The following is a 24,124-nucleotide window of genomic DNA, read 5'->3' as shown; positions in this document are numbered from 1 at the left end:
TCGCCATCAGCCGATGCGGCAACCAACGCGCTCATGAACGCGATAGCGGGGAGTGGTCTACGACGAAAACGACGTTGATGGATTTCAATTGAAAACACCGACATGAATAATAATAAAATGTTTGCGCGAACCGCTGACCCCGCGTTTGATATGGACGCCCCAGTGCGCAGGGATGATTCTGTCCGTGATTATCAATATTATTCTTATTATGCAGCGCAACCTGACCTACGATCGCGAATTGAACTTCAAGTCCAAGATACCAGTAAATATTTTCTGCCATGTGAAGCGTTTATCGAAATTGAGGGAGAACTCGTGACAAATGCCGCCGATAATGCACCATACGCAGATGACCATCGTGTTCGAGTTGGCTTCGTCAACAACGGTATCATGGCGTTATTTGAGAGCGCCAGATATCTTATTGACGGGCGAGAAATTGAATCAATAGAACGCGAGGTTGATGTTGCAACGACGATAATTGGGTTGGCGAGATACTCGGATGATTATACAAGATCGGCGGGCCCATCTATGATGTTCGCAAAGGACTCCACCGATAACGCTGACCATCTTCAGTACGTTAACGTGCTGGTGGAAAGAGATACCGCAACTGACCCACAGGCTGAAGCAAATAACCCAGACCGCAGAGCAAGACCAGGCGCTAATTTCAATATTATAAAAAGTCTTAACGATAATTACAATATGGGATTCGCAACACGAGTAGGGATGTTGCAAGGACCACGCCGAAAGTTTTCATGCGCGATTCCACTCCATCACATATTTGGATTCTGCAGAAATGTTAGAAAAGTCATCTATGGGGCCAAGCACACAATTGCCCTGACGCAAAGGGGCGATGATAACAATGCAATATGGCATGCTGCTGGCGTCGCTGCCGGTAAAGTCGTTTTAACTAAAATGGCATTGTGGATGCCGGTGCTGACTCCATCAGTTACCACGGAAGCACGATTGTTAGTATTTATGGAACAGGGAGGGAAATCGTTGTTGAGTTGGCTAGCGGTAACAACTGATGCTAAAGAGGATAACGTCGCCGATACGTTTACATGGCACCTAGCATCAAAACAGGGTGTTTCAGCCCCGCGTCATATATTCATAGCGCTACAGAATAGGGAACGATTGGGCAGTCAAGAACGCAGCCATATGATATTTGATCGATTAGGAGTCATGGAGGTTTCGCTGAGAATAAACGGACAACAGGAACCATCCGAGGATATACAGCTTAATTACGGCGACAACCATATCGCACGTGTGTATCATCGATTGCTGTCATATATGGGCCGTGATCAAAACGTCGACACTGGTTTGCAAATATCACAACTTGATTTTAAAAACCTGTATCGGATTTATTACTTTTCGTTGGAACATCTTGATTTAACGAGACAATCCGTCGTTGATATACACTTCCGAGCTCGTATAGCCCCGGCTGGTGCCAATTATAGAGCGGTTGCTGTCATTCTCAGCGATAAATCAATGCTGCTAGAAGGCGTTGGTGGACGAATGAGAATCGTTGATGCGCCAGTGGAAAACATGTAATTGAAAGCACAAACGCGTTTACAATAAATGTCGTATAGTGTTGTCAGTGTAGAGTTGACCGATGGTCAAGTCAAGAAAGTACGATCAAAGTCGGCTAAACAATGTGGAACCACAATAACGCTGAAGCCGTCACAGATGGCAGGTGGTAATCATAAGATATCGTTGACGGCGCGTCAAATAAAACATTTCAATAATGCGATGAAGAATAAAAAGGGTGTTCAAATAGATTTTTCAGCCGCAGCAATTAAAAACATGGAAAAGACCGGTGGGATATTTCCGCTGTTAGCTGCGATTCCAGCGTTGATTGCCGCGGCGGCCCCAGCAGTGGCGAAGGCGGCGGCGTTAGGAGCCGTTGGTACCGCGGCGGGAATGGCATTAAAGAAGGAAACCGGGAAAGGCTACAAAAAAAAACGACCCGTGGCCGGAAAGGGTCTAAGACTACCGGGAACCCCGTATTCATGGTATTCGGGAAAGGGTCTGAGACTACCGGGAACCGTTTATTAACGCAAGAGTCTATAACTCCAATGTCTAATTTTGATTTAATAGACGCCGCAAACGCGTTAGCGATAAAAAACTTCAGAGGTGTTTTTATGAGGGATCAATTACCGGCGGCACCAAGGAATATTGAAACCGGCATAATTAACCTCGATGGGTCCTCCGGAGCGGGAACTCATTGGGTTGCGTACGCGATTGATCCGCGTGCGATCGTCTATTTTGATTCATACGGGTTAGCCCCGCCGAAAGAGTTCATGCGGTATATCCGGGCGTGTTCAGCCCGGGCGTGTTCAGCCCGGGTTTTTTATTCCACGCTGCCAACACAGCAATTAAGTGACCCACCGATATGTGGCCGCGAGGTATTGAACGTACTCGCGGCAATTTCATCATCGCGAAAACCATCTCATGTGGTTGTAAACGAATACACTAGTGGGGTCGTAGAAGCTCAACGGATTTTAGAGAATAACATTTACAATAATAATGATTGATATCTGGGGGCGACCGGTTTCGGCGCTGAAAAAGCCCACGGAAACGCCCGCCACCGATGACATAAAAAAACTAATTGAGGATGAAATCACTGATATGTTGAATCTAACAAGTGTTGACCCAGGTGAAATAGTTGTATTTCAAGACCGCCAGGGTAAATTGAAATCCAGTAATGTGTCGCTGGATGACGTTTTAATACGACAGCGTGATGCCGGCGAGGACACTATCGCGCTGTATACCAGCGACGGACGACTCAAACCGGGTGAATCCATCTTGACGATAAATGGAAAAATAAGTACACTTGGCGACAATTATATAACCATGTCAAATTCGTTAAAGGGTTTACGTAGTGAAATTAACTTGCATGAAGAACGGTTCAAGGTGATGCTAATGCATTTCACCGATGTGCAAGACATTGTCGATAGTTTTTTTCGGGGGCCCCCGACGGCAGACGAACCAAATCTTGTAATAATAAAAAATGCTATTTCGGATCTTATGGAGATGTCGGCCAATTTACCCCCGTTGCGAAAAAATGTTAACAGGATCGATGACAACTTTGATAAATTCTTTGGTAAAAAAAATACCAAGCCGGATGAGATTACAATAACTATAAATGATATCACTGCGTATGGACAGGAAATAAAAACAATCAAAACTGATGTTGCAACAAACAAAAGGAGTGTAGACGCGCATGAACGGGAAATAGAAATAATCGGCGCTAATGTTGCAACGATCATAAATAATGTAGACTCGCATGGACGGAAAATAGAAACAATCAAAACTGATGTTACAACGATCATAAATAATATAGACACGCATACACTGGAAATAGGAACAATCAAAACTGATATTGAAGCGAACAAAAAAAATATAGACGCGTATTGGCGGGGAATAGGATTAATCAAAACTGATGTTGCAGCGAATAAAAAGGGTATAGACGTGCATACATATGAAATAGGAACAATCAAACTTGATGTTGCAGCAAACAAAAAAAGTATGACCGAGAATACACGGGAAATAGAAACAATCAAAACTAATGTTGCAGCGAACAAGAATAATATAGACGCGCATTGGCAGGAAGTAGGAATAATCAGAACTGATGTTGAAGCGATTAAAGACGGGCTACCGAGAGTAGCAGAGCAATTCGAAAAAATAAAAATCCCTCATGAGAACATCATCAACACAGTATACACAATTCGGCATGGATCATTCGATTGGACTCCTACACAGAATACAGTAAATATCACCGCAACTGTTAAGGGTATTTATCGACTGACACTGGTTTCAATGATGCAGTTTAATATATTATCGTCGAGTTCATCCGGGTTTAACAATACAATATCAACAATTATAGACAAGAACGCAACTGAACTGTTTACAATTTATGCCGTTGATAGAAATCTAGCCGGGGCAAACATCACATGGTATGTGGAATTTGTAGCAAATCTAAGTAATTAAAAACACTAGCTCTTTTAAAATAAAAATGACCACCAAGGAAATTGAATCAGAGGTATCACCGACGTCACATCAATATCGATTCGATACCGCAAAAGAATTTTCCGCGAACTTGAAAACGCTTTCCGAACAATACCGTGCAAAAATAAAAAAATACCGCCGAAAAATAACCGCCATCGACGCGGTCGTGTACTCGGTGTCGGGTATAGTGGCCGGTACCGGCGTCGTTTTATCCACGGTGACCACGATAGCCCCGATCGCTGTTCCAATCGCCGTCTCCGCGATGACAACAATTGCTGGAGTCGCCAACGCAATCACTAGGAAGATATCATCGTGTTTTCAGAAAAAAACTCAACGAGTATACAGTAAAACATCAAATAGTATCCGACGCGTACTCGAAATTATCCGGGTTGATCTCGTTGTCAATTGATAATTTGTTCGTATCCGATGTTGAATTCTCCACGATGGTCCAGTTGTATAGCTCCGCGATGTCAAAAATCGAGGATTTTCAACTGGAAGCCGGAACCACCTGGTTGTTGAAATTAGACACTAAAGACAACAAATAATAATAATGTCGCTGAACCCCGAAGGGTTTCAATTACTTCAGCGGATCGCGGAGAACACCACTCCGGTACAAACAAATATGATATCGATAACGTCAACGAAACCCGAATTCAGTGTGAACTTCCCGTCGCCGGTTCCAGTGAAGGAAATAGCGCTGGCAAAATTGCGAGTATATCACAGTTGGCCTAATATCCGAGCGGACGCATTTAACGGACAACAACCTAATAACTCGCTGTTTTTGCACGGACAAATAAACCCGATGGGACCCCAGACTGGGAGGAGGTTACAATACCAACTGGGTCATACCAAATAGAACAAATCAATAAAGAATTTCAACGCAGGATAAAATCGATCACAGGAAAGGAATCAAAAATCGCTATTACGGTTCATGAACCGACGTTATCGTCGACGATTGAAATAAGCACACCGGGGTATATGGTTGATATTTATAACAGTTCAATAAGAACCATACTAGGATGGCCTGAGAATCCACCTCATAAAACCCCCGCGGACAAGCAATCGTATCATGATATTAATCCCAATTATCAAAATAAATTGTATAATATGAAAAACGCGTTATTACCCAGTATATTTGTATTTCAAGACAGGAATAACATGCAATGGTATTTTCAGCATGGGGAAACTCCTAAATTGCACACCACATTCGTAATTAGTTTAAAGAATATCACTGATATGTATGCCGAAATTAATCATTATTACCATTTACAACTAGAACAGCTACGAGAGACAAAAGCACAAAAACACGTTGAGGTGTTAAATCAACTTATATCAGACATGGAATATATCAATGAACGAATCGTTAAAGTAATATCCGATAGCAGCGATGATAATAAACAAAAATTCCTAACCGAGTATAATATCACAGAAGCCGATTTACCTGATTTCAAGTTTCCAGGATACAACGCGCCAGAACTAAGAAAGTCTCTTAATGATTTTATCAGTTCATCAACTCATATCCTCAGACACGATAACGGAGATGATGGTAGGCATATTGCTCCATACAACGTAAATATCGCATCGGTGATAGCAATTAATCTAGTGTGTGATGCTATCGAAGGGAGTTACCAGGTGGATACCAATCAATCAAATCAAGCTCAACAGGGATATATCCTTTATTCATTTTCACCAACAGCCCCTCCGGGATATTTAATCGTTGAGAATCCGATTAATCCGGTCTATATGCGATGCCATGATCGGTTTTTAACGAGAATTAATTTTAAACTCACCGATCAGTCAAATAACCTAATTGATCTACAGGAGGAGGAGTTAGTGATCACTTTGTTTGTAAGATCATAAAGACCCTCATTGTAAATAACCACTTAGCAGCAGAGGGGGCGATGACATCGACGCGGTCGTCGATGTGCTTACCGGACGCTGACGACGCTGGGGATCGGCGCGCAGAAGGTGTTAATTAAACCAAATGACGATTGGACGATCCCCCAACGACGTCGTCGTTTTTTTTTTACCAGGCGCCGACTACACCGGATCCGCTGAGTGCAGAAAGTAATAATTAAGCAAAATGACGATTGGACAAAATGTCCGATTCGCCCCCTCTGCTGCTAGACAGACTCCTGAGAGGAATTTGTTTTGTGTAGATCTTAGGCAGGCAATTTGCGTCATACAATGAAAAACATACGGGGATACGAATGAATGAAAAAAATAGAGAAAAGGTTAAGGGAATGCATAATTCACGGGGCACAAATACTAGTCAGTATCGGCTGTAAATAAGTGGCTTCCCTCTACTGGTGCAGTTCATAATTAACTACCGTTGATAGCAGAATCAATTGACACGAACGAGGGCATTTTGCTAAAATTCATTATTAAGGTCAACGATTAAATGTTAAAGACACATTCTCATGCAAACTAGTTTCATAGATATTGAAATATTTCTGTTTAAATAATATTCAAATGAAGACTTCGACACTCGATGAACAATAACAAAACAACTGAGAAAAACTTCGATAACACCTTTAATACGCCTCTTACTAATATAAAAATTAAGAAGGATAAAAAATTGATAAGGCTATTCACTAAAACACAGTTTTTTCGGGGTGGTTGTGTGGGTACATTATTGGGTAGAATACTTGTTTGCATTTGACAAAGATTCGGTGAGACTCAAACGTACTTAAGATAGTTACAAACTAGCTTGGAAGTGTTTATTGTCAGTTCGTTGCATTTATTTAAATCAATCTCTGACACATGCGATCACTTGCTGGGTCAGTGCGCTCGAAAGAAATGTTATTCGACCATTCTAATTAAAATCAGATGTCCACTGACCTACATGAAAATCTGGCAGCCACTGCTTAGGGACCTGTGTTATTACAATAATTGCTCATTTTATTAGCCAATCAGATGAAGGTTTATACCTTCACGTTTGGGAGACTGAACAGTATGGCTGAAGAACATCAATGTGTCGAACGATGTGATCAGCTTTCATACACACACACACACACACACACACACACACACACATATATATATATATATATATATATATATATATATATATATATATATATATATATATATATATATATATATATATATATATATATATATATATATAGATATATATAATTCATCAAAAATGCATAGACACAATTATTATGTTAGAATAATAGAGTCTGCATCATAATACGAGTATGTAGATTCAATCCTAAATATTCACGCAGTTCGAACAGTTTCTTAATGTGACAGAACCCATACCACGTTTGTACAGATTGATCAGAATCATCGGCCCCTGATACGAAATTATTGCTTTTGCATAGCTAATAGACTTCAAACAGTCGAGCATCGTCAATCCGAGCTCTCAGCTGACACAAAAAATAAATAAGCCTCTGATAAAGTTAAAACATTAAAGGTCAGTATTCCGTTGCGTGGACATCTTATGGGGATTGTTTTAGAAAACAGAAATCAATATTCATTAATGAAGCTGCTTGCTTCGAGCGGAGCGCAAGTGGAGTGTAGCGAGTACCAAATGAGACTGTGATGAAAAGATTATATTATCGTTACAATGTTTTACTAACAGGGGCCGCTTGGTCTAGGCGTGTCTCGTGAGATTCCATCTTGAATGTCTGCGGCTCGGTTCTTCCAGAGATGACAAATTCTCTACACAAATGAGAACCGGCTTTTGTCAACAAATGGTATATAGATGTAACATACAGCAGACCAAATGCGATCAAAATAAATAAAATCTTAGAGATTAGGAATATTATAGAATGTCCTCATAAAATACATGGCATGCAAACAAAGACATGTAAAATGGTGTTAGAAATTGCTGTGTGAACGAAGTTAGCACCTTAGAAAGACAGAGAGACTCCTGAGAGGAACTTGTTTTGTGTAGAGTTCATGCACGCGATTCGCGTCATACAATGAAAAAAGATAAAAAGGTATCAATGAATGAAAAAACAGAGAAAGGCTAAGGGAATGCATAATTCACAGAGCACAAAGACTAATCAGTATTGGCTGTAAATAAGTGGCTTCCCTCTACTGGTGCAGTTCATAATTAACTACCGTTGATAGCAGAATCTGTTTAAATAAATCCAAATAAAGTCTTCGACACTCAATGAACCAATAACAAAACAATTGAGAAAAACTTTAAAAAAAAAACCTTTAATACGCCTCTAATATAAGAATTAAAAAGGATAAGTATAAAAAAAGTTAAAAGGGCTATTCACTAAAAGACATTTTTTGGTTGAATACTTGTATAATATACGTCGCACATATTACTAGAAAGATTGTAAAAACGAAAGTCGTCGAAAAATATGAGCTTACATGTATTTAACCAAGGATACTATTTTATCCGGCAACAATCCGTGCCAATCGAAAAGTTCATGTGAATTTGAACTTTGACATAAACAACAGCCGCAACAGTTTAAACAGTTTATCGAAAGTGAATTAGGACTATTGCTATGTATATTTGATTTAATTTATTTTTGATTTAATTTAATTGTTTGTTTGTTAGGTTTTTTTTATTTTTATTCCGATACATGCTATTGTAATGTAATTTTATTTGCTGGATTTAATATTTTCCAGAAATTAATTTTCTTAAAATTCAGCTCAGTTAGTCCTGAGCGTTTTTCGTAAACACCTAATAATAGAAACTTTGTATCGAACGCTGACATAGTTCCTGACCTTGATTCAGAAATCAGCGAGCTGAAGTTTAAAATCCTTTCCCAAAGTAAAAATCATTGGTTTTAGTCGAGGCCATACTGGAAGTACGTGATGTTAGGCATGTAAAAGTTTATATGTTGTTCTAGAAAGTGATCACGTGATCTTGATACGGGAATCTGTTTTGCTTCTTAAATTAGTGCATAACTCTTTCCTATAGAGAATTTAGTTAGTTTGGCTATAAACCATTAACACTTAAAGGTGTTTTGTTGTGACCAGTTTGAGTTGAAACTCTATTGTATGGAATTATTAATACTTTTTCCTGGAAATATTTAAGTGCTCATACCGAATTTTTGGACAAAGACGTTTATTGCAATTTTATTCGGATTTCAAAACTGAAATATTTTTTTCTGTGGTTCAACAAGGAACTGTTGACATATCAAGACAACACTGAACACAGCATACTCGTCGTCCTCCATCTTGGATTTTTTTATTATGACTCCAACTTAGATTCATTTAGGACTTTTTATTTCTAGGGCTTCTATTTTTTAATTCTTGGATTATTCTTGGTTTTTTTTTTACTTTTTATTTTTATTTTTATTCGTAGAACCGTAAGTTCTTTTTCTAATTTTTACCTTGTTTTTCTAGGGAAAAAATTATTTATAAATTTTACAAAGCTTGTTGTCATCGTTCTTTTCTTGTTACTGTTTTAAAGAGCCTAAAACTTAACACTATGGTCCTCTTTTTATTGCAATTTGTACAGAATTGCTTTAATTGATTCATGAAATCCCCACCCTTTTTCTTTCTCGTGTATCAGTCCAAAATACACTGAGTTGATAGGGTGTGGTGTTTTCAAGCAAATATCGCGAGATATTATTTGCTTAGTTTTAGGTGGCCATTAAGAAAGTAATTTCTTTTTCCAGGAAACAGATGTTTGCAGTGAGAGTTGTACGTTTATCAAGACACAAATAGCCAGTTATAGGCAAGGAGGTTAGTATAATTTGAGACTTAACTGACTAGTCGGATGAAAAAAAACGGTGAATGATCCGTCTACTCATTTGTATATATATTCAAACCGGCGTTTCTCCTTTTGAAACGTTTCCTGCTAATGAAAACAATGCTCGTAGTATATTGTGAATTTTTTTTGAAAATTGGCTAACTTTGTTAGGCAAGCTGGTGTCTGACCGCCCAATTATGCAATGTTTTAAACCTAGCCGGCAGTTGAATTGGTTAGCAATTGAGTCGCTGCTAAGCGATATTTATTTGAAAATCATACCAGTATTAGATTATTAGTGTAAAGAGCAGGCAAAGACAGACAATAATTATATGATTCATATTGTCTTGCTGTTTACAACGTTTGTTGGAACAAACTTGAAGAACTTGAGTTTCTTTTATAAAAGGACATTTGCTTTTGGACTTAACTGCCATTTAGTTGAATTCTTTCATCAATATTATCATTATTATTATTATTAGACCACATTTTGTCCTTTCCAACATGTGTTCAAATAACAAGTCTAGCATTAGAGGAGGGGTCCATCCTAGATCTGGTCAAATTTTATCCTCCAAATTACTAGGTGCTACCCAAGTTTTAACGATGACTATGTTGCTGTCATAGGCGTTTTCGAGCAGCAGATGATAGGCAGCATCCTTGGTGGTGCTGATGCCTACACTTTTGTGAAACACTTTTTGTACTGCCTTGATAGAAAAATACTGTAGTGTGCTAATTTAATGAATGCGTAGTCCTTGGGCAACACAATATCTAAGTGGGATTTGCCTCGGGGCCCTTATGGAGGAGTTTCTAACTGATGGTCACGTCGAATAAGTCGTTGGACATGGTGAAAAATGGTTACCCAAAATATAGTTACTCTGACCAATACAGGCGTTATAGCAACAAGATAGGTTTGCATCAGGTTTCGGAAGGGAACTTTCAGGAGTCCCCCCCCCCCCATTATATTGTCTGGAGATATAACCGGGGAACCGCCAACCAAGGGCGTATGAAGTTCAAGAGCGATTTTGATGTGTTACAAAAATCATGCCGAATGGGGTGCCATGAGCTACCGCTGGCACACGGAGCATATACTAATGGTGGGGAATGGTCCAAAACTCTTTAACATTGTGGGCATGCCTTTATATTCCGGTTCTGGGTGGGTCAATGCCTTTTTCTGCATGTGTTATAGTTGCCTAAAACTTAAAATGTTATGGTATTTCTGACATTTTTATTATTTTTTATGTACCTGGAAAATAGTATTATTGTAATTATTATGATAGTATTGCTGTTAATGTTGTTTTTTTCTTAAAGAATAAATGTCTCAAAGATGATTGAAAATAAGTATCCGAAATTACAAAAATTGTACTTTGAAAATATATGAAATTTTTCTACGTATTATAAAATTCTATGGCATAAGACGAATTGAAGTACTTATATTTGCAGATAACGATACCACCGTACCGACAGTGTTCTCCAGGCATGTCATGCTGTAAGATTTAGCAGGACGTGTTCTATAGTTAGTTTTATGACTCAAAACTAACAGAGTGCAATAAATGTTTGACAATTATTAAACACAAATGGACCAAACTGAGCGACACTAGAGAATGGAACTGTATTTAGGTAAAAACTGGATCGTGTAAATGCAGTATTTAAAATGCCATCTGTATACTGCATCTTTGAAAATGAAGGCTGCATTCTGAGTGCATACATTTAGCATAAAGTAACATTCAAATTTTTTTAAAAAAAATATGCTTATCGCATTGTGTGATCTGTCCATATCTTCCATTCAGTTATTTATTATGCACTTTGTATCTTGCAATATGAATATTACATTCCGTGAAATTAACGTTTCATTTTCAGGACAATTAACCCTCGGGTCAATAACCCCTAGGTCAAAAACCCACCGTCAAATAAACCCCTGTCAGATCCCAATCTAAAATCAAGTTAATAACACCTTCTAATTCTGAGGAGGACCACTGCTTCTGCTTTGTTCATAATTTCTCGTGCTAGATGACAACAATTTTGAATATTTAACTATAATTAGAACGTGGAATAACTCAATACAATAAGGGAATCCTTGTTCTTTGATCATTTCATACTACTAAATAAAATAAGGCACTGATGTTCTTTGATCATTTCATGCTAATTGATAAAAAAAATTGTAATGACTAAATACAATAAGGCACTTATTTTTATGATTTCATGCTAACTGAGCATAACTTTAAATATAAATTTATTCGGTGCATACAATGTGAACAAGCAGTTCAGCATGTCCAATCTACATAGGCCGTTGCAGACCATCCACCAAAACCACAAAGAAAAAGCTAAGTGGATACCAAGCAGTTGCAGGCCATCCACCAAAACCACAAAGAAAAAGCTAAATGGATACCAAGCAGTTGCAGGCCATCCACCAAAACCACAAAGAAAAAGCTAAGTGGATACCAAGCAGTTGCAGGCCATCCACCAAAACCACAAAGAAAACGCTAAGTGGATACCAAGCAGTTGCAGGCCATCCACCAAAACCACAAAGAAAACGCTAAGTGGATACCAAGCAGTTGCAGGCCATCCACCAAAACCACAAAGAAAAAGCTAAATGGATACCAAGCAGTTGCAGGCCATCCACCAAAACCACAAAGAAAAAGCTAAATGGATACCAAGCATTTGCAGGCCATCCACCAAAATCACAAAGAAAAAGCTAAATGGATACAAACAAAACGATTGTTGCCTGTAGCTCATCGTTAGAGTAAATGAAACATGTTTGCTTATGGACATGGAATTGTCTACTGCTGACATTCTCTAGTCAACATTAAATAAGAATACTCAATATTTCTTATTATTTATTTTTTATCATTAAACTATGATTCATGGGGGGTAATTGACGTAAATGATAAATGACCAATTGGTAATTGACCGGGTGATTCTTGACCAGTGGTAGTTTTCCTAGACTACGATTATAATGTTTAAACTGCTGACACTAAACTCATTCAACCAGACTTCTCGTTTAAGTAGATAAGTAGTTCGATGTCTGTCTCATTCTGGTATTGGGTTATAAGATGCTGAAATCGATTTATCTTGCTATTATATTTCGTACAGGTTTTGCATTTTTATTTTGCTGTATTTTGTACAGAATTTGCCAAGTTATCTTCTTGCTGTACTTCATACAGGTTTTGCCGAATGTGTTTAATTGTTCCCTGTTAGCTGAGCCTGTTGTTAATATAGAACACTTACTTTGATGATAGTGTTGTTGCTTTGCGCTGTCCTGATGAACTTCGTCCAAGTTCAGTTTCTTTTACCCTGTATGTTGAAAACTCCGTGAAGCACTTTTTGACCAAAAATGACCAAGGTCCCTAAAGCAGTTTCACCACCACCTATTACATAATAGGTTGTATTAACTGAATGTCTTAGACTGGACGAAGTCCGGTTTATTTCATTTATTTCATTATTTGTGAGTTCAGCATTTTGTGACTTTGTAGACTCTTGTTCTTTCTTGAAACGTTATGTTTTTATTTTTTAAATTCGCTGGAATGTTTAACAAATTGTCGTCGAAGTTTAATTCCATGTGACTCGTATGGCTGCTGTGGAGTTACATTTTCATGTTCTTTGCTAACATTGTCTTCGTCTTTCCTTTAGTAATGTTCACTTTCCATTTATTAGATAAATAGACAAAAACACAGAAAGCAATAAGAAAACAAGTTTGGCTGAAAGGTAATATACCTTTAGTAAAAAATACATTGGTCGTGTAACTAAAAGAGAAGGACATCGTCATATGCTTAAAGTCGTAAGAACAGAAAGACTTTGCGGAATGTACCTTTAATTTTAATAAACTGAGACAAACAGAGTACTGAGAAAGATGTCATAGCAAAATCAACGAGTGTTACAACTCTGTGTCTTAAACATGTAACATATAGAGGCAACACCTACAAACATAGTAAAATGAACAATAATGTATTTCCCTAGAATGCAAAGTGAAAATTCAAAAGATACTTACATTATTTTTTTATTATCAATTAAACCGACCGCTCCGGTGGCCTAGTGGTTAGAGCGTCCGCCTCGGATGCGGGAGGTCGTGGGTTCGATCCCCGGCCGAGTCATACCAGACTTACAAAAATGGTACTAACAGCTGCCTCGCTCAGCATTAAGAGGTTAGTGTTAGGACTGGTCAGCCTGGTGTCAGAATAATGTGACTGGGTGGGACATCATGCTACATGTCTGCGGCATGATGCCCCAGTGCTAGACATCACTGTAACTGCCTCACTGCAGACATCATAGCGATATGACTGCAAAAGACTGATCATCAAACAGGCATGAACAATTGTTTACCAAATCCTATATATACTAATTTCACTTGACCTAGGACACAGTATAAGTTCCTCTGGAAAAACCCAGGTCTTAAACTCAAATCCAAGTAAACAGCTCAAAAATTCATGACAGTAGTGAAGCAGGAAAACTATGCCCTCAATCACTGACAATGCTCAAGCAAAGAATATGAAATAAAAATAAAGAAGAAAAATTGCTCTAAAATGGCATAATGAAAACAGAGCACAAGACAAAAATGTTATTAAAAAGAGAAAACTTTAATGAATACAGGAAACAAATATACCATAATAATTAAAATATCGTGATAATACAATTATCTGGAAATAGTAGTTTACAGGCATAACGGCTAAAATGAAAGCAGACATGGCATTAAAGATACTCGATTTTCCATACACTGAATGTTGTTGAAGATTGTTAAATATTACCAAACCCGAAGGCGTTAGTGATGACGATCTTTACATTGATCACGTGATTCCATGCGCGTCTTTTATCACTGTCCGAAGTAGTTAAGTGGGATAGTATAGCGTCAATGGGACTTAGCATTAAAAAGACCCTTGGGAACATATAGCGTCAAGGGAAACTTAACATGGAGAAAAATCGTGGGAACATATAGCGTCAAGGGAAATTAACATGGAGAAAAATCGTGGGACTGTTGAGCGTCAAGGGGAATTTAAACAGGGTGGGACTGTATAGCGTCAAGGGAAATGGAACATGGGATTTTTTTTTTTATAAAAAAAATTTTAAAAAAAGGGGTAGGCAATGGAAAGGCTATCTCTTTTCGAGAAATATGGCTGGCCCTGAAAAGGGCCTTTGGGTTTCTTCTGCTTCTTCTTTTAACACTTCCACTTCTTCAACCATCTTCTCACTTTTGTCACTATTCCTGTCTTCTTTTTCTCCTTTTCTGGCATCCAGTCTGGATGACCTAAGGCTCTAAACTTTTCCTGGACTTTCATCCAATTCTGATTTAGCCTCTCAAACTCTTCCTTTTTCTTTTTGTTTTCTTTTTCTTTTCTTTCTACAGTCCAAATGTCTTTTATTATCTTGACTTGTTCTCTCATCACTTTCCTCATCATCTCCTCTGCTTTCATCATTTGGTTTAAACCCCATTTCACATAGGACCACTCAGTCCACTCCAAAATATCTTTTAAAAAACACCTCACTTCAATAGCATAATCAAGGGCCTCTTTCAGTTTACCTACTTTCACATAGTCAAGTTTTATAAACCCTCTTAACTTTTTAACTTCTTCTTCAATCATGTCCACAATCAAATCCCTGGCAAGTTTTAGACTCGTCACTTGACTTTTGACAAAGTCCTTAGTAACTTCATGCATCCACTCCTTCTCTAGCCTTTCCACCACATAGGCTGCATCTGTCATCCAGTACCAACTGTCCTTTAGCTCATTAAATAGTTCAATACTCATTTTCTTGGGTTCTTCCGTAGAATGGTTCCAACGACGAACGTGGTGGGTTCTTATACTTAAAGTGCGGACGTGAAGGAAAACATCCCCTAAAACAAAATTGATCTTACCTAGATCATGACCTAACAACGCGCGGACGTGAAGGAAAACATCCCCTACTTTCTCATTTCATATAATAAAACCCTAACTATACTCTTCACATACGCTAAGAAACCCATAATCTACTATTCACACTAACATACCTGAGCTCTTACAAACACAAACACACAAACACATACCCTCACATTTGTTAAAAAGAGTTAGTGTTTATATTCACACTACTCTACCTACACACATTGGCAAATTAATAGTTATTTCTTTTCTAGAGTATTGGGTAGCCCTGAAAAGGGCTGTTTTTTTGAACTCCTGATGCACCTATCTAATGGTTGCACCTTCCTGGCCTGGCGCCGCACACGCATCTTCTTCCCCAGTCTTCTTTCACCTTTCTTCTGGGGAGCGCAGAGGGAGGATGATTCGCTTCAACACCCCAATCCTCTGTTTCGGGAATATTGAACGACATCCTCTCTTCTCTTTTCTTTTCCTCTTCTTCCCTCTCTCTTCTCTCCTCCTCTTCCTTCTTTACTCTTGCTTCTTCTACGATAGCCTCCGCTGATAGTTCGTTTACTATGCGCCTGGCATATTCCAGGTGCATCTGGAGTTCTAACAGTTTCACTATTCTGCTATTCATTCTTCTGGCTGTGTTGATCAATCAACAAGGGTAGCTAGACTGCCCAGCGAGTTTCAATTTATAGTGAAAGCGCGGACGTGATGGAAAACATCCCCCTAATAACATAAAATTCATCTTACCTAGATCATGACCAAAAAACAACAACAACGCGCGGACCTAAAAGAAACACTCACTCACTTTTTTATGCTACCCATCTCTATTGTACAATTTTTATGAATCACTTCAATAGACTATCCACATACTCAAAAGCAATTCAATCTAACCCAAAATATATACCTCTAACAGCCAAAAAAACTAACATCATTTTAATCTACTATCCACACCAACCTATTTTATCACTTACAAACACAATCACACAAACACACAAACACATACCCTCACATTTTTTAAGAAAGATTTAGTGTTTATTATCACACTACTCCACCTACACACACTGGCAAATCGATCGTTATTTCTTTTCTAGAGTATTGGGTAGCCCTGAAAAGGGCTGTTTTTTTTGTTTTGCTATGGCATTCTTTTTTAGTTTCTAAGAATGCGATGTCCTCTGAGGATAGACTTTCTGGCGATAGGTCTGCTTCTTCGGAAAGAGAAGAAGAACTCTTTGGTGTCGATACGACAATCGACAAAGCCTCTGTCAGGTTCAGGTTGCTGCTGCTGTTGTTGCTGCTGTTGTTGCTGCTGTCTCTGAAGTCTGTACTTCTCTGTCCATTCTTCTTTTTCCCTGTTCATTTCTTCTCTGAAGAGCTCTTCTATCAGGTCTTCAGTGATTTTTAACATTCTCACATTCTCTATTTCTTCTGGCTTCGGTATCAGACTGTGTCTGACCCTATGCAAATTCACGTAGGCTTCGTTGAGTTTAGCTAGTTTGGAGCACATCTTCGTAGGAGGATGAGTCGACAATGGATGGTTAGACTGGGAACAAACCGGTTCTTAAAGTCAAAGCGAGGACGTGAAGGAAAACATCCCCACACGGTTTTTGAGTCGCAACGTTTAGTGAGTGTCATGAGAGGGATAGTAAGAAATGAAAGAGCATCAATCCAATATTCTTATAGCTAAACGAACCACAAAGGCATTTTTTTTCAAAACACAACATTTTTATTCAAAAATCACTTAACACTAAACAACAACAACTCTAACATTTTTTAACAATAATCCAACACTATAACATCAAACAATTTTTTTCAAATCACAAACATTTTTTTCTCAATTGACAATCTACTTTGAACAGGGCTGACAACGTTGTGAATGAAATTGTGATTTCCACTGTTGGAAATCATTAGGCCATTGATGGACACTACGTTTCCTAGCTTGAGACAAAAGATAAGCATAATGGTCACAAAACCATCGATCTACTTTCACATCGTTTCTAGCAGAAGAACGAGGATCGAAATGAGTCACTAAATGTTCTAAGGAATAGCCCAGGCTGCGATGATGCAGAAAATACACGCAGTACTGTCCACACACCAAGGAATCTGTGCCTTGTAATTTCACGTTATTGAATCGGGTGGTTTGAGCATTTCTTCTCATAAAGTCGATGATATCGTCTTCCAAAGGGGGCAATCCGTACGAATCAAAATATTCCACACATCCTTCTTGAGGAAAGTAGACGGCTACCCAGTGGGTTCCTGGGAGATGACTGTCGTCCGTGTTGATCACGTAAGCTTGATGGTCTTTAGGTTTGCGATGAGGGAGTTCATCTTTAGCACAGACGACAGGATTCCAAGAAGCCGTATACGAACTGTGGTTCAAAAGGTAGTAAAGTTCCCAGGTATCCATTGATTTGTGTGTGTTTTTTTCTTCTTCACAGGTAATAATACGTTGTCAATTCGATCCTGACCTTTTGCTTGAAAATGTCTGACGAATAAACGGTTATTCGTTCTGTTTCCTCACTCTGATTCAGGAGAGCTTCGATACGATGGATCTCTTGAGTGGTTAATGGTGGACAAGAATGTTCACGCAAGTCTTTATACCACTGGTGCAACACGTCTTTGTTCGAGATGAGACTCCAAGCTTCGTCCAGATACTCGTCCAATTTTTCTTCTTGACTCAACATCAGGCATTTATCGTGTTGAATTTGACTGGGATGATCGTTTTGACATCCATAGCAATTTTTCTTGATCAATTCCGTCATTTTGTCGACCAAGTGTTTGGCAAAACAGGACACTAAATGGGCTTCTTGTTCTGGCCATCTCGACTTCATCATGACAACTTCTTCGTCTTTGTCTTGGGATTCTCCTTCCACGGTCTCCTCACATTCCATCTCCAAACTTTCTCCACTAGGTAAAGAGGGATAACAGTCTTCCATGGCTTCTAATAATCTAGAATGACTTCTCTCAAACTGTTGATTTCTATGGTATTATCGAATTCGGCATACAGGATGACGTTCACTGTCTCTTTCAGTTTATCTGCAAACTGAAGTTCCACACGAATCTGGCCGGATTTTATAGGGTGGAAATGTCCCTCATCGCTGCCTTGGTCTGGAGTGAAATCGAAAGCCCACAAAGCGTAGCCTCCGTCATAATCGTCGTACGTAATGCCGTGACTGGTGTTGGTTCCTAACTGTCCCGTGGCTTCGTACAGGGACAAGTACGATCTCAAGTAATTTTTGTTGGCAAAGTCAGGTTCGAAAGGTCGGGTACACAAGGTCTTGCCATCGCGACTGACTTCGATTTTCTTCACGTTGAAGTGTTGAAAGTTGAAAGGATTTTCAAGGAAGGTTCCGTTGAAGGCTGAATTCATGACCATACCAAGGATTAAACGCTTGGGTAACTGTCCTTGAAACAGATGATCTTCGATCATGGATTGATGTCCCTTGGAAATGGTGAACGTTTTCACTTCCACACGTCGGATGGGATACTTGGCGGTCGTTCTGCTCAACGTTTGACTGATGTCGTTACCTACTTTGGGTAACACTTCTACGCGTCGTACGTATAGTTTGGCCTCCTCGATTTTGCTTTTGGGATTGCCACCAGTAGTAGCATTGTCAACAGCCAACAAATGGAAAGCGGCACTGCTACGATTCAGTCTCAGGCGAACATTCACTCCGTTTAGCAAATATTTCTCTTGCAACCACATGTCCAAATGCAAACGATCCATCAGTTCTAAACTCTGTCCATCTTTGATTCTGTTTCTTCGTTCTACAAATCCCTCATTGGTGGTTGTTTTTGATTTGGGGTCAGGTTCAAGACCTGTTTCATTAAATTCGCCCGCTTCGTCAGGTTGCCACAGCACACAGGCATTGAGATGAGAATCCTTGGCATCTATTCCGTACGTCAAGAGATTTTCCAGGTAGGCACGGTAAGGGTAAGTATCCATGCTGCTGCTAACCAGTTTGTTGTTCAAGTACAAGTCCACTGAGCTGAACAAGGAATGCATGAAATTGTTGACGGGAGCTACTTTCTCTTCGCCGTTTATAGTATCTCCTCCCTTATCTAGAACTTTGACTTTCAAGTACAAGTAACTGCTATTCAGATCGATGTAATCTTCGGGCTGTCCTTTGATTTCAAACTCGATGGGAGCGGAATCGGTCAGTGAGGAGACGGGGTGAAATTCCACCCACTGGGATTCTTGCATGGTCATCATGGTGGGGGGCATGGCAAACAGATCCAGTTCCGTCTTGGAACAAGCGCAAGACTCTCGGTGCATCATTTTTTTTCTGTTTCTCAATAATCGAAAACGTCTAAGTCTCGAACGGTTCTTCTTTTCTTGGCCTTTCTAGCTTGAAGTCTGGTGAAAGGGTGTTTTCTTCGTCGTCTCTTTCTGCCTTGTCCTTGCTGAATGCCTGACTCGGTAGCGTGCAGGGCATTTATAGGTGTGTCTCGTCGGCCCAAAATGTCTTTTCCCGTTTGCAGCAAGACATTTTTGCCAGCCCTCATGAAGGCTTCTTTAGGGTTTTGTTTGTCGATGATGACATTTTGGAGAAATTCTTTGCCTTGCGTCAGTGCCGCATCTTTCAAGGCGTGCAATCCGCGTGTCACCATCGGTTTCAACACCGGAGCCACCGAACGAAAGGCCGATTTTAACATGTCTCCTAAACCGTGTCCTCGCTGTCGTGCAACCCCTCGGTACACTGGATACATGACTTACTTATGAATCGTGAGAGAACCGTTTTCGAAAATGGAGTTTCACCGTGACTTTTCCTTTGGTGAATGGAATATTTTGTCCCAAATCTCCTTTTATAGTAATGTTGACCGTGTCCAAATATGACTTGCTGACCGGCAAATAGTGAGGATGGACAAATTCGCGGTGGGCGTGATAAGTGTTTCCACCTTCCTCGTCAGCGTTCGTGGCAGAATCCACTTTGAAAGGAATGACACGCAGTAATGGCACGGAGGTGTGTCCCACCACGTTGTATTCCACCACATCGGAATACACAAACATCAAATTCAGTCCTTGGTTCAGTTCTACCGGGGTACGAAAATACTGGCCAAAAGACTCGTTGCTGAAAATGATGGTTTTTTGGGGTGGTGTTTGTAGTTCTACTGTCTTCCTCATCTTTATGTCACCGCCCAACATGTCAAACAATTCATCATAAAAATAGAAACCCATGATTTTTTCCCCCTCAGGAAATTTCATCAGGAAGCGACGAGCTGTTTTGTGGTATTCCAGGGTGATAGTTTTGTTCTTGACATTCTTAAAGGCTTCCCCAAACACGCCATTAAACCTGGTGGCTATGGTGCTGACCAAATGTTGACCACTAAAATAATAGCCTGGGGGAATGAACAACTGATAGGTGGTCCACTTTGGATTTTCTTTGTTAGGGGTTTTCTTCTCATATTTGCTATAAGTATCCATCCACTGTTGTATTTGTTGGTCATAAACTTCCACATCAAATTTATTTTGATTGGGAAGGACATTGAGGACTTGGGTCGGGTGAATCATTTCTACTAAAGCCACTTCCCAATGGGCTTCGTGATCTAAGGGGATGGCTTGAGGTAATTTGGCCGTGTAACAGCACAACGTGTTGTGGGGAAACACCTCCATGGAACTGTCACTGGGTAAAGTTAAGTAAAATTGGTTTTGGTGACTCATAATTCTAGAGTTCTGTGGATGTCCGAGGGGATATTACTGGACGTCAGAGGCGTGTCTCCGCCCAAAATGGGGTTCTGGTTGTGGTTGTTGGAGTGGTGACTGGCACTGGCACTGGACACAACGTTCCCGTTCGAGGAGAATTTCAGGGAGGGATTAGGAAGCAGGTAACCGATGCAACCGCTCAATAAAATGGTCCACAATTGTTTGTCTCCTTGTTGCAAACTCAAATTGGCAATGGCTGCCCCGATGACACAATACACCACGAAGATTTGGCAGAAAAAGACGATTTGCGTTTTAGGCACACGTTCTCCACACCACACCCACAAGGGTTGTTTTTGTAAATCTTGCACAGAAGAACTAGGGGAAGAAGGAGTGGTCGCCGTAGCTGCGTCTGCTGAGTGAAAGGGCATGATGGTCACTTCTTCTTTTTATAGTCGATGACTTGCGAAGCGTCGATCCAAGAATCGAAACTGGGTGGATATCCTTTCCAACGTACTTTGACTTCTTTGACACGTCGTTTGCCCACTTTACGGGTTCTGCTTTCGAGAATGCTTTCGATGTCGTACACGTCGTCTTCTTTTTTGGTGACACGTTGTAACTCGGGCAAATAAAACGTTCCTTTGAGCACTTCTCCGTTCATGTCTTCCAATTTATAGACGGCAGGATGACGGCCATGCACTCGTCCAGTGACGCGAAACAATTCGGTGGTCCAGTTAGGTAAGTAACCTTTGTCGAAAGTGCGTTTGGTTTTGCCAATGCGCACCCAATCTCCTACGACCAACTCTCCACTTTTCTTGGGGACAGCCCTCGTCGGGGACGTACCGAACAGGCGCTCAAACACCAGCACTTCGTTGTCGGGAGTCACGTCTTGCGGGGCACGTCCGATGCTTCGATGGTAAGATTGGTTGTACGCTTGCACCAGGTGCGGTAAGATGTCGATGTACTTCAGAGTGTGGTGATGCGTAAAATATTTCCACATGCGTTCTTTCAAAGTACGTTGAAAACGTTCCACGATGCTGGCTTTGGTTTCGGGATTCTCGGTGGTAAAAAAATGAATGTCACGTTTCTTTAATTCTTTTTGGAAAGCTTGGTTTAGAAATTCGGTGCCTTTGTCCGTTTGCCATCGAAGAGGGTGACGGCCGCTTTGTTTCAGCACCCGTTGTAAGGCTCGCACTAACTCGCTGCTCGATTTGGAAGTCAAGGGCACGACCCAGGCAAATTTGGAAAAGACGTCGATGACACAAAACAAATATTTGTAGCCACGATTGTAGCTGGCCAAATGAGAGACATCGGCTAAATCGGCTTGCCATTGATGATCGATGCCTTCCACTCGGGTGCGACTTCTGGCAAACTTGCGTCGAATGGGTTTGTGTAAAGTGTAGGTAGCTTGTTCTTGTAACCATCGTTGCACTTGAGGTAAACGGAGACTTTTCAGTCGCGTTTTGGCAGCACGATACAATTTTTGAACTCCTGCGTAACCTGCAGGATGCGAGGGATCGTAGTAAATGCTGGCTAACACTTTTTCCATTTTTTGTGTTGGTTGGTGTGTTAATAAGACACCCACTCTTGGAGGATGCTACTCTTTTTCTCTTGGGGTATTTTCTTGGATTGCAATGCTTTGCGTGTGCGACCGGCAATAGGTGTCGAAGAGGAGGATGTCTGAGCGGGGGATATCGGTTCTTGTTTCACTTCTGTCTTCACTTCTGTCTTCACTTTCTTTTTCTCTTGTGATGAAGAAGGGGTGGTCATCATCTTTTTAATCCATCCAATTCTGGAGGTAGGTGGTGTTGTTAACTTGCGTACTTTTTCTGGTGGAGTTTGAAACCCTTCTTCTTCTTTTCCTTTTTCTGTCTTGACCACTGGTACTGGTACTGGTACTGGTGATGGTGCTGGACTTTTCATCAAGGTCTTAAAATCTTTCAGAGTGGGTAGAGCTGTTTCGTCTAAAGCTTTCTGGTGAAAGAGTTGCAGTCGTTGCAAGAGTTGACCGTACTTTTGCGATTTTTCTGTTTCGGACAAATCTTGGCGATCCATCAAGGATTGCAATTCGTGTTGTAACTGGGACATCTCGCTCAAATTGGGATTGGGAGGTAAATGCGGGGTGCGTTGTTCTTGCCACCGATGGTATTCCATCCATCGTTTGTAAGGCACTAAAGCTAGTTTTCGTCCTTCCATGGGGTTGTCAGGGGTGAATTCTGAGATCTTGGGACTTCCGAGGGCCTTTTCATCTTGCTCCCACCAGTCCTCCCAATATGGTTCCCAAGACTCCTTTCAGTATGGGGCCTAACAAGAGAGGTAAAATGCCTCCACGTTGGACCAACATCTTCTTTTTCTGACGAATGGGAACTTTCTTTTGAACCATTTTCCGAAGAACGTGACGATGTTTGCCTAAGCATTGTTTCTGGTGTTTGGACAAAGGGATCATGCCTTTCAAAACGTTCAAACAACATTCGCACACGGTATCGATGACCTCTTTGGAGGCCGTTTGAATGAGTTTTTTTCGTAGGGGTGGAGAAGCTTTGGACAGGACAGATAACAGGTCCCCATGTTTCGCTAAACGTGGTGGCAGTCCTTTCCTTTTCTTTCCTTGGGGTTTTCTGGAGGGTGACATCTTTGAGTCTTTAGGAGCACCGAAAAAACACTGATACCCTACTCGGTCACAGGTCTTTTTTATACTGGAACGCGTCGCCATTGATTGTCTTTACGTCGTATCAGTTTGAAGACAGGCATGACACGTCGTGCAGGGGTACGTAAAGGACTAAATCGAGCCAGTTCTTGCTTGGACAAATCCAGTAAACTTTGTAACATGCCCGATCTTTCATGGACTTTGATTTTGGGAGAAGGTACTTTGTGAGCAGCAGCCACTGCCGCTAAATTGGAGGGTCCTGCCACTGGGGAAGTTCTTTTGGGGGTCATCAACGGAGAAGTTCTTGGTGTGATCAACGTCTCCAAGTACTCTTCAGTTCC

General features: G+C 40.4%; 1 protein-coding gene across 4 annotated transcripts in view; it reads left to right on the top strand.

Annotated features, from left to right (window-relative positions):
- The window catches only part of LOC149794748 (tyrosine-protein kinase receptor torso-like), a 204,494-nt gene that overhangs the window by 52,223 nt on the left and 128,147 nt on the right, over positions 1–24,124 (top strand). For all 4 annotated transcript variants that reach the window (XM_089964374.1, XM_089964372.1, XM_089964373.1 and 1 more), the window contains one exon: positions 9,600–9,666. In XM_089964374.1, the coding sequence (XP_089820500.1) occupies positions 9,600–9,666 (67 nt within the window). The remainder of the gene's footprint in view (positions 1–9,599; positions 9,667–24,124) is intronic.

This window comes from Sinohyriopsis cumingii, chromosome 7, assembly GCF_028554795.1.
Source record: "Sinohyriopsis cumingii isolate HCF-2022 chromosome 7, ASM2855479v2, whole genome shotgun sequence".
Classification (NCBI taxonomy): Eukaryota; Metazoa; Mollusca; class Bivalvia; order Unionida; family Unionidae; genus Sinohyriopsis; species Sinohyriopsis cumingii.
This window is presented reverse-complemented; position numbering and strand designations above follow the sequence as displayed.